At 50.1% G+C, this 15477-nt stretch overlaps 5 protein-coding genes across 5 annotated transcripts; 1 reads left to right on the plus strand and 4 right to left on the minus strand.

Moving 5' to 3' along the window:
- Positions 1-283: 283 nt before the first annotated feature.
- On the plus strand, positions 284-1794 carry N7496_012815 (putative integral membrane protein; the record flags this gene model as incomplete). Its single annotated transcript, XM_056705728.1, has 5 exons — positions 284-481; positions 587-697; positions 763-1187; positions 1263-1327; positions 1397-1794. The coding sequence occupies 5 exons, from the start codon at positions 284-286 to the stop codon at positions 1792-1794; spliced, it is 1197 nt and encodes a 398-aa protein (XP_056548951.1).
- A 5779-nt stretch (positions 1795-7573) lies between these two features.
- On the minus strand, positions 7574-8450 carry N7496_012816 (uncharacterized protein; the record flags this gene model as incomplete). Its single annotated transcript, XM_056705729.1, has 4 exons — positions 7574-7942; positions 8021-8146; positions 8209-8328; positions 8397-8450. 4 exons carry the CDS (start codon positions 8448-8450, stop codon positions 7574-7576), a joined length of 669 nt encoding a protein of 222 aa, XP_056548952.1.
- A 1839-nt stretch (positions 8451-10289) lies between these two features.
- Positions 10290-10864, minus strand: N7496_012817 (DUF3237 domain-containing protein; the record flags this gene model as incomplete). The annotated part of the gene is made up of 2 exons (XM_056705730.1): positions 10290-10399; positions 10468-10864. 2 exons carry the CDS (start codon positions 10862-10864, stop codon positions 10290-10292), a joined length of 507 nt encoding a protein of 168 aa, XP_056548953.1.
- Positions 10865-11309: 445 nt separating this feature from the next.
- Positions 11310-12093, minus strand: N7496_012818 (uncharacterized protein; the record flags this gene model as incomplete). Its single annotated transcript, XM_056705731.1, has 2 exons — positions 11310-11702; positions 11785-12093. Coding segments are annotated over 2 exons (702 nt in total), but the record flags the coding sequence as incomplete, so codon positions are not given.
- A 1135-nt stretch (positions 12094-13228) lies between these two features.
- Positions 13229-15192, minus strand: N7496_012819 (uncharacterized protein; the record flags this gene model as incomplete). Its single annotated transcript, XM_056705732.1, has 3 exons — positions 13229-14640; positions 14717-14950; positions 15027-15192. The coding sequence occupies 3 exons, from the start codon at positions 15190-15192 to the stop codon at positions 13229-13231; spliced, it is 1812 nt and encodes a 603-aa protein (XP_056548955.1).
- Positions 15193-15477: the final 285 nt, after the last annotated feature.

Genomic DNA, 15477 nt, shown 5'->3' on the forward strand with positions numbered 1-15477 from the left:
AGAACAGTGGGTTCTCCTTAGTCTCGGCACCAAAGTCAGGCGCAAAAGTGGAGGTCTAGAAACTCTCGTGAAGGTTTCCATAGGAGATAATAGCCGGGCAATAGCGTGGGGATCTTCAGGGAATAAAACCACGAGGAACCCCGGCCTCATTTTTGAGCTACCCTCTTCTCCCCCTCTTTTTGGCTGTTTCTGGCCTCGACCTCGCCCTGGTCGATTCCATCTTTCCTACCGCATCCTGGATGCGGATAGGATTTGGTGACAGCGTGACTCCTTCAATTCCGCCATGAATGCCACAGAGGAGATCGCCTACAAGGCTGCGGTCCAGGCTGCAGTCCAGGATGATAGCCGCAGCAATGCCATTCTCATTGTCACCGCGGTCTTTCTCGGAATTTCCCTCAGCAGTGTCCTTCTCCGATGCTTTGTACGAACCCGCATCGTACGGGCCTTTGGATGGGATGATATCATCATGCTATCAGCCATGGTAGGTCGACCGAGATTGAAGCAATGCGCATATCGTAGGGCGCGATGCGCTAGAAACTATGCGCTACGTTTGAAATGATCTGGTCTAACGTTGTTTCTCATATAGGCATTGAATATGGCCTTTGCGATTTGCGGTATTATAGGCGCCAAGTATGGCATTGGTCGGAAATTGCTGTATTTTGTCGAGTATCCGGACAATCTAGAACACGCGCTATTGGTATGTACATGGTCTCTGTTGAATCGCAGGATTGGAATTCGAGATCCAATGGACAAGGCCATCAGGCAGAGAAGCTAATTCCAATTGCGCCTGTCCAGTGCTGGTGGCTAGGCCAAATTTTCTACGTGATCACTTGCGTCCTCGCCAAAGTCTCGATTATCATCACCTTGTTGCGCATTACGGTTGATCGCCTGCATGCCTGGATTCTTTATTCGGCTATTACCCTCTCCACCGCGGTCGGTCTGGTTTTCTTGCTCTTCACCATTTTCCAGTGCAATCCGGTGCCATACTTCTGGCACCAGGGATCGACCACGAGCCATGGGTCCTGTGTCAACAAGGACACTCTCATTGCAATCGCGTACCTCTACAGTGTCGGTGCGGCCGTCACCGATCTGACCATTGGTCTCCTTCCAGTGGCGTTGATTTGGAACTTGCGCATGAATCAGCGGACTAAGAGTGCCATTATTATCATTTTGGGTATTGGTTGCATGTAAGTCTCTTCTTGGCCTTTCGCCTCTTGACGACGTCGTTTGGCCACCGGAGCTAACTAGTCCACTTTGAACAGTGCGAGTGCTGCGGTTATTGTTCGCATTCCCTTTGTCCACCACTACAAAGACACCGAATTTTTATGTATGGACCCGCTTTCCTCTGCTCTCGCCCGCAGTTCCGAGAACTTCATCTAATTGACACTTTCTATAGATAACACATACCAGATCTCCATCTGGTCCAACGTCGAGGCAGGTCTCGGCATCACTGCTGGCTGTCTGACGACTCTGCGACCACTCATCCGCTTCCTCCGCGACGGCTCCTCCGCCTCGCGCAGCCGCAATCGCACCCCCGGATCTTTTCCCTTATCTAGCAATGTGGCGCAGGGATACCGGTCATCACGTTCCAAGCATGGGCGGGACGACTCGCACCAGCTATGGACGGGCAGCGAGAATGACGAGTATCATGGCGTGACAACAACCATTATGGGTAGCCAGCGGCCGAATCCAACCAGTAGCAGTGAAGAGGATCTCAACCCGACAAACCAGCAACGTCCGACAGGGTGGAAGGTCGAACGGTCCGTTCGGGTGTCCGTGCGCGACGATTCATGATCTGATCGAGGGACGGAGTTGGATTAATTATTAATTTGTTTTAAGTCAAAAAGGACATCCCCGTCCGTGATACGACGGAGTACTTGCGGAGTAGATTTTACTACCGCAAGGATCATTTTTTGCATGTATAATTAAAGATACCACTAATGACGAACTGCAAAGAACAAGAAATCATTCTTCAAGTTTCATGTCTTCCTGAATATTTTCGTCTGCATAAAATCGCATTCTCCATCCACCATTCAACCACCAATCGGACTAATGCTTCCTAACAAAACCCATTATATCCACACCCGAAACGCCCATTCGTCACCATTGGCCGCAGGGGCAACCACCAACGGGAGCCTGACAAGGCACGATCAACGTGGCGCCGGTGGGTCAGCTGTAAGCGAGATGATCCTCATGAGCACAAGCCGCCTTGAACGGGCATCGACTCGAGTGACTGGCCGTTTCACCTTCAACGTTTTGTCTGGTTTAGGCTTAGCAAAGACTATCCCGTGTATAAGATTATCTCTATTTTGAATCCCGCGATTTAATCCGTCATGACGAACGCCATGACCAAGAGGCTGAATTCTAGAACGAGCAACGGTCGTGGGCTGTGCCGAGGTTTACCCTGATAATTTGATCGCAGTGCAGCCAAGTACAGTCATATCGATCGATTGATTTATCTGCAGGCGAAGGGCTGCTGGGCGTCGGACGATCCCCGAGGAAGGCAGTTGGACACTACAGTACATACATACTGTATAAGGCTAATGTACAGTACTTCGGGCTGTTCTCACTCGCTAATGCAGCTCCACATAGAGTTTGACTCTGCCCATTGTTAGCACCGTCAGCATTATTATGATGTACAAGGCCTCGATGGGCCGGCCATTTTTTGCCCAGTCCAGAGCTCTACCAGGGTCTTGCACAGTTAGTCTTCGACTCCGCTGTGGAGAATAATTGCCGACCGAGCCAATGTTTCAAAGACATCAGCAAGGCTACTGCCGAAGACAAATTAGTCTTTAGAGATGTACAGTACTCTGTGAATAGGCTACAATATTCATTGGGCATGCAGTCCATAATACTCAGAAGACTACACTTGCCTCCGCGGCGTAGTTGACCAAATAAATCAGGTTCATTGATTCATCTCCACATTAAATTTGCAACTTGTTCGACTAGAACGGGTAATAAAACAAACAGACGCACAGTATCGTATAAACGATGCCATAGTATTCCCACCATCGTTTCACTCCTTCACCTCTTGGGTCGTCTCATTGCGCACAAGACCCTCCTGCGAAGGGGACACACCGACGGCATACGCGTCCACGTGGGTGGAAGCGAACTTGCGCGCAGGAACCTTTGTCGCGAAGAGAAGGTCCAGCTCGGCATAGGTACGTCCCTTGGACTCAGGAAGACGGAAGTAGGCCCAGGTGAAGGCGATCAGGGCCGTGCCACCCCAGAAGAAACCGGTCTTACCAGACGCGTTCCAGGCCGTCGGGTTCATGAAGTAAGGCTCCAGCACCTGCGAAACAACGTTGACCACCTGGTACGCCGTGCGGGCCAGGCACACGGTCAAGGGGCGCAGGCGCACAGAGGAAATCTCCGACACGATGGCATACGCGATGGGGCCGACGGTCAGCGAGTAGACGAACAGCCACATGAAGCAGAACGCGGCTTGTGCCCACATGCCGCCCGAAGTGTGCGAGGCCGAGTTGACGATGGCAATGAGGAACAGCAGGGTGCAAAGGATACCCTGGCCCCAGACGTACAAGGTTCGACGGCCAAGGTAAGTGATCAGCCACCAGGACAGAGCAACTCCGACAAAGGCGACTCCGGTACAGCCAACTCCCAGCTGGAATGCTCGGTTGGCATGCATGCCGGCCTGTTCGAAGAAATACGTTGGGGAGTAGGCGAAGGTGCTGCCAGACAGAATCTGGCCGAAGAAGGCGACACAGCAGATTTCCGTGCGGCGCAAGTCAACGCCCGTGAAGCAGTCCCAGTAGGTGGTGCCAGCCTCAATATCGGCCTCGAGCTTAGTCGTGTGGACCATCATGGCCAACTGACCATTGATTTGCTCCTCGGTCTTGTTTCCTCCCAGACGACGGAGACTATGCTTGGCATCTTCCAGACGATCTTTTCGCACCAAATACCAGGGACTCTCCGGAGCCAGCCAGCAGATGACCATCAAAGGGACGGGCCATATCCACTGCAGAGCGAAGGGAATGCGGTATGACCATTGATCGGTTCGGCTCACCAGTCCGTACAGCACGCCGGATGCAATCAGCTGACCGATAGCCCAACACATGTTCACATAGGTGGTGAGATAACCACGCAGGTTTGTCGGGCAGACCTCCGAGGCATAGGCAGGGCCAATCGTGGCGAACACACCCCAGGACAGACCACAGAGGATCTGACCGACGAGCAAGACGGCAGCGGAGTTGGCGAAGAAGACGACGAAGATGAATGCGGTCATGAATCCCAGGGCGACGATCATGACCATACGATATCCGTACTTGCTAGCCATGTAGCCGTTCAGAATACCACCTAAAGAGCATTAGGTACGAAGCACAACCCAAGATGATAGCCCGGGAACAAAAAAGATGCAGCAACTCACCAAAGATACAACCGACCGTACTGGCCATGCTCAACCCAGTCTGCCACGGAGCAGACACCTGATAACCGGTTTCCTCACCATACCACTGGCCATACTTCTTATTGAAAGAGGGATAGGCAAAGAAATTTCCCATCAGGATGGTATCGTAACCCTCCATGATAATTGACATGGAAATCAAGACGGACCATGCCACGGCCTTGCGGTTGTCACGCAGAGCCTGGAAAAGGGTTTGCGCATGTTCTTCATCGGTGGCCTGCTTGGCCTCGATGACTGCGCCAACACCTAGTGTATCCTCCACATGGTTGGCGGCCGCCTTCTCCAAAGCAATCTCGGTCTGGGTCGCGGTCGTCGCCATATCGAGAGCTGGTGATCGAGTGGATGATGAATATCCGTAACACCGACACCGACACAATCCCGTAGTCCCAGAGCCTCGTAGAGTCGGTATATCGTGTGGTCTCGTTATAAACCCTCGCAATGAACCCGATCGACACGGACGGACCCCCTCGTAGGCTTATATACATGGTCCCCCGGCGGCCATCATCTCATCCCACCCCTGCACGTGCCGCAGTAGAGGATCCAGGGAATTGCGGAGAGAGCTAGGGACCAACCGCGGAAGCAGCTTCGGTTGTATTCAGGCTAATACGGACAGCAAGGATCAGGATGGGAGTGCCCTATTGACCAGTCGTAAGCCGTTGAGATATTGTCTCATCCCAGCCAGGGAATGTCAAAGCTGCGAAACAGCTGCATTTTCGCACCTATCATGGGATGGAAGGGATGACGCTAGGTTGAATGAGGATAGAATGCGGGAATCATAGGATGATTAAGATCAGCTAAGCGGCCTGTTTCTGGGGTAGTTTGATTCTGGATCCTCTGGGAGGGTCTGGAGTTGAGGAGTGTTGGGGTGATGATTGGATGCACAGTCTAAGGGGCTTGACGCCTCCCCGACTTTCTCATCTTCGCTTCCTCCCCGCTATTCCTCATCCGATACGGGGGATAAGTCGACCATTGCATGAATCTTCCGAATGGCACTAGCGATCGGGTAAAAAAAGAGACTGTCCAGAGATCCTCACAGACCTCGATGAACTTGAAACGGGGCATTCTATTCTCCTATCCAGGCCGAATTCTCTGAGTGGTGTACTCATCGGTCGCGATTCTTCGGACCGGCGAGTTGACCTTGGCCGATTGAGTCATTAGCCCTTTAATAGCACCAGAAATCGCTTCCATCGGGCCTTTTTCGGGCTTTTAATTAGCCGCCGACTGAGTTAACTAGCCTTCTTTCCCGACTCACTCTAACTATACCGTAATCCACAGCCGATTCGGCCACGCTGGGTAAGTCTCCCTACTATTCTAATTCAAAACGCGCGATTACCCACTATATCTCTGTAATATTTAAGACTCCTTACCACATCCATCAAAATCATTAACCCGAGATATATTTTCCTTCATCTTTAGACTGAGCAATAAAACTTAGTATTATTCTCTTAGACGGGGGCTGGGTCGTCGCCAAGGGCAGTGTGATTCTTTGACGCCTTTTGGGAGCAGTAGCTTCTTACTTTACATTTCTCTTAGCAACTAATGTCTTTACATATCTTCTTTCCGTACCATTAGCCATCTAAAATAACTGGCTTCACTATCCAAATAGTGGTTATTTGAATCTTGATCCCATAACTTGGAGTAGGTGTGCAAGAAAGTTACACAGCGAACTTGTCCGAACGTAAGGCATCTCAGTTTCCCCAAGCGCAGCCCTTTGCATTACCATTCCGACAGTCGGATTTATCTCGGAAATAGGCAAAGATCGATGGGCAGTAATTTTAAACGGTCTTGAATGAATGACTTTTTGTTGAATTAATGATCACTTGTTCCACCATGAGAGAATTTTACAACCGCCGAAACGCACCCTGAGGTGTTACTGGAATCGCTAAAAATACCCCTATTTCGGGCAATGATCAGTTGGAGTATTCCAACGGCCGGAACTAGCTATTTCCTGCTATAAGATTCCTTCGAGAGTTTCGGGAGGTTGAGATCGTGGTGAAGGGTAATATGTATGTATGGAGTGGAATTAGACAATGTGGTGGCCAGCACGTGTATGTAGTGTCAAGCCTCTTTAAGGGAGTAGGTCTCTGGGTCGCTCGCATTTGTGGCCTGGGCCGCACGGCTGGCGAACTGATGAAGCATCAGTTCTCGGATCGTTCTTATTTTCAATTAACCACGACGCTAGTGGCAGATATCGCAAGCGTAATTGAATAATCGCTCAGCTCCTGCACCAATTGCTGGGATTGAGAGAATGTCCCGTGCCACCCTTACTAGAATAGGGAACTCATACTCATGCCCCCTTGAACTGGGTATGCTTAATAATTCGGAAAGGCAGGTGAGCGGCAGAGATAAAGTCTAGTATCGCTTTTACTAGATGCTCCTGGGAGAAGGGTAGGCTTTATGGGAGACTTGACGTTAGGATAGTAGATCAGAATTAGCAAGAGAGATACTAAGAGTCCAGATTATAGAAGAATAACATACTGTCAGATTTATGCGCGGTACATATAAGCGTTGTGTAGACAAGAAGCGTATGTGCGCATGAGAAGATAGGATGAAGCGAGACTGGACATAAGATAGCAAAGAATCGGCTTCTTAAGCAGAGGAAACCAAACTGTAGAAGGTGGGTTTACTATGATCCTTATAGCCTGCTCATATCATGAGGGAATGAGCTTTAAATATTTTGAGAATACTGAGCCCAAGACATTCTCGGCTTTCTGGAAATAAAATTAAACACTAGGAGAAACTACCTATGACTGCCTCTAGTGCCAGCTAATTAGAAATGCAGATCTATTTTTATATGCTGCTTATGCCGCCTTGCATTGGTATTCGTTTTTCTCGAACTACTTCTAAAAGTGCCCCGTGAATCCCACCTTTCTAGGAGGCTACTTTTGATGACCTAGTCAAGGCGATTAGGTAGGCAGTTCCAGTTTTAGATTCTTTGCGTGGGCTTTTGTGGGTTACCTTACAATTCACCACCCAAAAAATCTTGACAGTTTCATCTTTCCAAAAAGCTAATTTTGGCTACCTCTAAGCACTAGGAGCATGGTTCGCGATTCTCAGTCAAACGCAGTTGCGCATAATCGTAAGTTAACGCAACGCTAAATACAGTAGTCGCAATTGAGGTTAAAAGTCCCATATTGTAGCCTTTGACCATACTTAGACTGACTGACCTGACGCACTAAATGCACCGCAAGTACCAACAATGACATTGTAACCTCCTGTATCAGCAAATTCCTGGCCAGAGACGACATAAACGGAAGCGTTGCATCCAAACAGGGTGCAAGATGCACTAGGCGCCCACATGCAGTTCCGGTTAATATCCTGAGCCATGGTTGCAACGGTTCCACAGGGAATTGTTATGGCGTTGTAGTTGTCGTTACAGAGTACAATAGCCGCTCCGCCATTGCACGTAGTACGGATGCATTGACGGGCCGCCACAGAGCACCCTGCAGTGACACCACGAAGATGCTCAATGCCATCGTTAACAGAGGTGGCCCCAACTTGGCCGAAATTGTTGCAGTATCTCTGAACAGATTATATAATGTTAGCGCTTAGCTCCAAGTGATTGCGTATTAATTATAATCAAGCATAGAAGTAGCATACCTCTCGCTTTTCAAGGCGTCCCTCTGTCACACTGCGTTCGGAAACGATTGCATTATTGAATGCATCCAGAGAACCATCAAAGATGGAAAATCCAGGCTTCTTGGCTTGAACAATAACATCAACATCCTGGATAGAGTATTAGCTATGTACAAAGATACAAAGTCAAACCAGAATCATCTAATACATACGTCCAGATCATCAGCCCAGATGGTCTCTGTAGGCCCATCCTTGGAAAGCCGGCCAACCCACCCTACTTGGCCCATAGGGTAGGGCGGTTTGATGTCCGAATCGTCTACTGCTGGACGTGCCTAAAGAATAAGTCAAGTTTGTTAGAGTTACCTAAAACCGCGTAATAAATAGGTGGAGTGGGCTTTACCAAGGCTGGGACCACTGAAGCAGCAAAAGCAAAGATAAGTGCAAAGTTCTTCATAGTGGAAGGCTCAGCTTAGCAAGAGCAATTGTAAATGACTTGGGAATCTTTGGGACAGTTTGAACGACTAGCCGGCTGGATGCACGGTGATGATATGAAAGTGAAGTTCTCAATGGATGCGAGGAAGCCTGGGGTATTTATACTTGAACTCACTCCATCAGAGTGTTCCTTCCGTTCATATTGAAATCAAAATCATCTAAAATAGTGGGGATGTAGGCCAATTGACGGTCATAAGAGTCGAAAAGGATCCGAGTGCATCTTTAGCCTAAACATTCTAGAGAAATGTAATGCCCTGAATTGCCAAACGTACGAGAATTATGGATGATTCTCGAAAGGTGTGTGCATAACGGGACAGCCCGACATTATCGAGACCCTGAAAAGAAGGTTACATCACGAAGATGTAAACCTAGGTCCTATTTTCTTTTGTGGGCCGGTAGCAGGGATCGTGATCGAACTAGATACCGAATTGGATCGTCGTCTCCGGCACTACGGGTGGACGATCCGGATCAGATGGGCCCCGAGGCACATGAACGAGGCAGGGAACGAGGGGGCCGATGTTATGGCCAAGGAGAGCACAGAGGGAGCCTCCTGTAAGGCTAAGCTGCGGGAGAACGGCTGCGGCTGAGTGGGGAAAAGCGCAGGAAGGGTTCCCCTATAGGCACTGACTGCGAGATATCCTCCTAAAGCCAACGAGGCTCCGTCGGGCCAGGAGCGCTATTCTGATTTAGATGAAATTCGTACGCCTAGCATGATCTATATCCGAACAACTATGTGGGCCCTCCTTACAGTATCACTTGTCTTGCTAGCTTGCCTACTAATTATGTAACGTACTTCGTAAGTCGGCGGCCAACTTGAGGTTGAGCAGAAGGAGATGGAGGTCATCAAGGAGTATCTTCCTGCTGAGGAAGCTGCATTGCTGGATTAAGCTCGAAAAACAATGCCCCAGCTCGAAACAAGTCTTATATGGTCCTCCGGCGCGTGCCGAGACAGAGGATCCGGGGAATTGTGGAGAGAGCTAGGGAACCAATTGCACGTCGGTTTCGGTTACATCCAGGATGAGCAGTTCCTGCCAGCCAGTCGTAAGACGTTGGTATATTGTCTCCTCCTACAGTAGCGAGGGAATGTGAAAGCTAGGCTAACAGGTCCAATAGCTGCATTTTCGCACCTATCATAGGATCGAAGGCATGGCGCTAGGATGAAAGAGGAGATTACGAGCGGTAATTCACCCGAGCATAAGATCAACCCACTTTGCTGTTTCTGGGGTAGCGAGACCCTGGAGGTGGATAAAAAGGAGAGTCACGAGGTGGTGATTGCCAAGACTTTTCCAACTTCGCTTCATCCCCCGCTATTCCCCATGTGAGACGGGGGGCATGCCCACATTTTCAACATTCCCCCGAGTGGCACCAGCAATCGGGTTAAAAAGGGAAGCTCGCGGATGAGTTTCATATTTCAACGGGTTTCAACGGGCTTGCAGAGGTGCCAGAGGAAGATGCAATGTCGAACTGTCTAATGCTGCCTTCTCTGGGGCAAATTACTCGGACCGGCGAGTTCGCCTTGACCGATTCAGTCGCGACTGGCCGTATTTTTAAAGGACGCCTTCCGGTCGCTTGTGAGCCATCGGGCCATTCTGTGCCTTGATTTTAGCCGCCGACCGAGGAAATTAGCTTTACCGAGCTCAGTTTATACTTGAAGCTTTCAACTTCCCAAGTGGCTGCGATGATCGGAGATGACGGAAATGAGGGGACATTTGGAAATACAAAGTACGGCACACTATGAAGCAGCATTGTCGCTGGAATCTTTATTCCATTCACCCTCCATGCTATCTTCTTCCTCGTCTGCTCACACGCCAACCTCGAAGATCTGATACTCCACAAGCCGCTGGTCATTCTCCACGCTGAATCGCCCACGGGCCACAAAAAGCTTCGATTCCGTCCACTTGAACTGAGGTACTAGACAAAAGATCATTCAATTAACATGTCGTCCGCGAAAAGACAAATCGGGGAGCCATGTTGCCTACCGCCAGTCTCGATCACTGGTCGTACCCACCAGTCATGATCCTCAAACTCCGTGGATTGAGCATCCGGTCCGCGAGCCATAAACCGTCTCGCCTTCTCATCCATCTTTAGATACCCAGTGTACTGCACGGACACGCCCGATCCATCCGAAAGCTTGCCCTGGGTACGAACGTCAATCTGCATCACATCCGTAACCGGGTCATGTAGCACCCAGTCACTTCCACCGGGCACGAGTGTGGCATCCATGCCTTCGCCTCGGGTGTTGGGAACACCGCGGAAAAGCCCGGCATTCAATGGAGTAATATGCTTGTGAGAGCCACTAGGATGCGTTCCAAGATGGACACTTGACTGAGGAACCTGTATTTGAAGAGTAAAGACATGGGTCAATTTTGGCTCCATGATTTCGAGTTGAAGCAGTTGGTGCAGGCCAAACGGTCACCCAGCTTCTGTGTTTTCCCCTCCATGCGCGGGGCAAGATTCATTATTCCAGATACTAAGACAGGGCCAAACAGATACCATCCGAAATCGGCTTAACCTTGCGCTTGATGCAGTTCTCAGGATCCGCTATGCGGCCATGATTGGCCATGATGAATGGGTTGAGCTGCACGCTAACGCGGAGTCATGCACGACGGTACATGTATTGTTTCGTCTCTCAGGAAACACTGCAGGCAGTGATAATGACTGTGTATATAAAGACTATTTACAGGGCTTGAAGGACGAGCTCGATCTAGTTCGAGGGGGGTATAATAACTCCAAAAATCACAATGCAGATAACTCCAGCACATGCGCTTATGCGATCTCATGATGCATGTCGGTCCATCGACAATATGCGAACCCATCCTCCTTAACTGCTATCGATGCGAAGCTGAGTTTCATACTCGCCAGCCCGTCGCTTCGTCTTCGATCCAGCCAGGCGAAGGGACCAAAACGGCCGGTGATCCAAAGTGCTCACTTCCGAGCCAGAATCCCGGACCACCCAGTTGGTTTGACCCTGAGATCCCAGCAGGAAGCCATCAACCGATTCCCCGTTGGCGTATTGCTGATATACCTCGACGGAATCGCTTTCCTTGGAGCCCAGTCCCCATTCCATCTCGCCCGTCCTAGGATCTCGACGAATCCCGATCGCATGCCAATCTAACCCGCTAGCGCCGGAAGGAACATAAGCTTCGAAGGTGTGCAATGCGCCGTTACAGCGGAACATCGTCTTCGTACTGTGTAAACTGTCGCCGATGGTAATCTACACGAACAATTGGTTAGTCTCCGATGGCCTCCTACGACTAAACACACCAAATAAACACTCAACAACCCGAAAGACATACAATTCCATGTTCAATTCCTTTATCTCCCGCCGACCGCTTCACGTCGCAGGTAGCTCCATAGCCCTCGATATTGCATGCGCCATTGAAGGCTGTCCCATTCCGACATCCCGTGAGCTGAAATGACCACGGACCAGCAATATTCGTCTCATTATTCCAGCTAGGAAGTGTCGAGCATCCATCAATTGGGGTATTAGTGACACTGCGTGGTTGTGCCTGCACTCCGATCGCGAAGCTCAGCGCGATCACAAACACCGAGGGAAATAGCATAGCGACGAGATCGCGAAGGCGAAAGATTACAAAAAAAAAATTCTAGAAGAAAACGATGCAAGAGAAAAGAACAAACTTCAATGATCATCAATAATCCGCAATCAGGCTGCCTAGCTTGAACCAGTGGGTTGGCCTCGTATGTCGAGAGTTCCCAGTCTCCACCCAACGCGTTGCTCTCTCCACAATCCTCCATGGGATCCGCCATGCGCCTCGTTCCTATTTATGTATTCAGTTAGGGGCATTGGCAATAGGCAGTTTACAACAGAATCTCAATGACACAATATCAGCAATAATCTGGGGGCGAACTCAGCTTATTGGACTGGTGAATTGAACAGCCTGATCGGGTTTTGTCGATCATCAAGGAGGCTGCAGCCTTGGGCGAGTGGATTTTGAGGCGGAGTCTTGTGCCAGCACAGACGGACACCAGGACTTTAAAACGTCGGGCAGTTTATGATGTGAATTGCAACGGCTGTGGACCCGTCAATTAGACTGTAGTTTTTCCCCAGAATATTATCTCAAAGTAGACAGAAATTGTCCTTGTTGGTCCATCGTCGCCGCTACAAGTTGATCATCTTGTCGGCCCCCTCGCGACGTCATTCCTGATTAGGCCCTCACTATTTTAAGAATAAATCATGACCAAAGATCAAGGACACCAGAAGGACACTAGAATTATAGACAGGGCGATTTTCGAGGTAATGAAGATCTATATGTGCTTCGGGTCCAATGGAAATGGGGGGTCCAAGTTTCAAGTACCTCTGGCCTGTGGGGAGAAATATATATCTGCACATGATGAATCCAACAGTATCTGCTAGGATACAGTATTTAAACTAAGATACGGGATTTAGATAGAATATTTACTCTTCTGCAGTATTTAAAGAGATATTGTACCTAAATAGAATGCGGTCAAAAATTTAGAATCTTTTAGAGTGCCATGTTTTGCCCCAATCCAGGGCCGTTAAACTACCGGTTAGGTAGTTCGAAACCTCGACGCGCCCGTATGGACGTTATATATCGTATGGTGTCATGGAACCTTGAGAAGAAATGCATTCATTCATTAGTGGATAATAGATTGGACGACAACGTCCCTCTATACCAAGTCTCTATGATCTATATAGTACTCATCATCATGGACATAACATAACTCATCAACAACACCAGGTGCCGATCCCTGAAACACTTACGCCTCGCGGGCTAGCAAACCCTCAGCCTCCTGTGCATCGTCGGTGGCTCCTCCGTGCGATTTATGCCCTTCCTTCAGCGTGTCCGCCATGACCAGAGCATCGCGACGACCCTTCTCGGCATTCACCATCCAGACTAATGGGATAGGCAACACGATCAGTACGGCAATGAAGAAGAATCCTGTCCGTACTTGGCCAGTCGCATCAATAAGCACACCGACCACTGCTGGCCCAATAAACGAACTTCCCTTGTCGGTGGCCGCATATAGGGCGTAGAAGGCTGCTTCGCTGCCCGGGGGAATCAACAACCCAAAGAAGGACCGGCAGTAGGATGCCAGGCCGCCAGAAACGATGCCGTGGATGATGCCCAATGGGAAGATCTCCCATGGCTTTTGCAGGCCAATCACCCCCCACTTCTTCACAAAGGGAATGTACGCCAACATTCCGTACAATGGAATGATCTCGAAGAGGGCAATGCACAAGATAATGGTGTGGTTCGACTCCAACCCAAATCGTCGAGAAACGTGCGGCCAGAGGAATGCCCCCGCCATCCCCGAAAGAGTGACGGTAATGGACAAGCAGGCAATAGCGGTTGTGCTCATCTGAAGCTCCGTGCGCGCGAACAGAATCGCCGTGCCGGAAACAGTGGCCATTGCATCCGAGAGGAGGAACCAAGCGACGAGAAAGATGAGCACTTCTCGCAGTCGCACCGCGATCGTGACCGTCCGCCAGAGCGACTTCCACGCGAAGCCCACCAAACGGAGCCATACGCGCCAGCGGGCAGTTCCCGGAGTCGATGAAGTATCCAATGGAGGCCCAGGACGGTCACGCAGCCAGCGGCGAGTGACGAGTGTAAATGCACACCACCAGATTCCTACCAGCAGCAACACAAAGCGTAGCGGAAGGGTTCCCGACGCCTTGGCGAGAGAGGTCTTGCTGAGAGTGATGAGCATGATAATACTCAAAATCTGTACGAACACTGCCGCACAGTATCCGAGACCCACTCCCTTGGATGAAATCTTGGTAGATAGCTGCAGCTCCGGCGAAGAGAATTGTGTGCTCTTCGACTTCAATCCATCTTCCAGAGACTCCGCGGGATGATTGTCAGCAGGCATTCCATCCAGACTATCACTGTCGTCCCAAGAGTTCCATTCGTTGGGTTCCTCATCCCGATCCAAGTTCGACAATTCTTCGCCCCGGTCAGGCTGGGTACTTTGGATCGACGGATCATTGGCGACCAATAAGGGTAGAAAAGAGTTGAGTACGACGAATGACGAGCCAAGGCAGGTGACTCCGATGACAACGAGGATCGAACCGAGGATGAAAACCGAAGGTGCAACAAAGACAAAAAGCATGCTAGTCGCCGAGCCGATGAAGCCGAAGGACAAGAGTAATGTTTTGCGGTTTCGCTCTAATCAACTCATGGGATTAGCTGGTCACACTCGTTTCCTATAGACCGCAGTTCGCGCATAACTATGCAATCGTACCATAGTCAGCCAGGGCGCTGAACGAAATCAAGGCCAACGCCTGGATCAGCACTGCCAATGAGAAAGTATACATCGCGAAGCTAGCCGTGGTGATATGGAGTCCTAGAACTCCGACCATGCATTGCTCATCGCCCTTGTTTTCCGGCGCCTGGGGACCCCAACAGGGCAAATGGCTATTTTGTAGAGTGCCATTCTCGCGAGCAAGCTGTTCGAGTGTCAAGGGTAGAAATGACCCTAGATTGAGCAATTAGTATTTCGCTCATGGTAAGTAGGGATGACTGCGAAATGACCAGGGTAGCGGTCAACTTACCAACACCGCACACCGCAAATACTTCGGCTGCGATACCGTACGAGTACCAGCCGAGGATCTCTCGGTGGCTGGTCGGGGTGGTGTCTTCGCCAGCATACCGTGGGGGTCGCCGTTGAACCCCGTCATCGGGCGCAGGTGTAAACGCGGCAAGAATCGACGCGAGCATGGAGAGAGAAGGTGAAAAGTGGAAGAGCACACAGCTCTCCTGCCATGGAACTCATTCCACTTCCCAGTGCCCACCAAGCAAAAGGACCGGATGCGGGCGGAAACCAACTTGCAGCTCTCTTTACAGGGCTGAATAATGGCTGACCTCAGCGGGGACGATGCGGTCATCAAAGTGGAGAATCCACCAGGAACACACTCCAACCCACTTTGACACTCTTCAACCATCTCGACCACGGCCATCACCGCCATCGCCAGTTGCAACAATGAGATATTTCGATAAAATGAG

The sequence above is a fragment of the Penicillium cataractarum genome (assembly GCF_028827025.1).
Source record: "Penicillium cataractarum strain IBT 29864 chromosome Unknown utg000011l, whole genome shotgun sequence".
Classification (NCBI taxonomy): domain Eukaryota; kingdom Fungi; phylum Ascomycota; class Eurotiomycetes; order Eurotiales; family Aspergillaceae; genus Penicillium; species Penicillium cataractarum.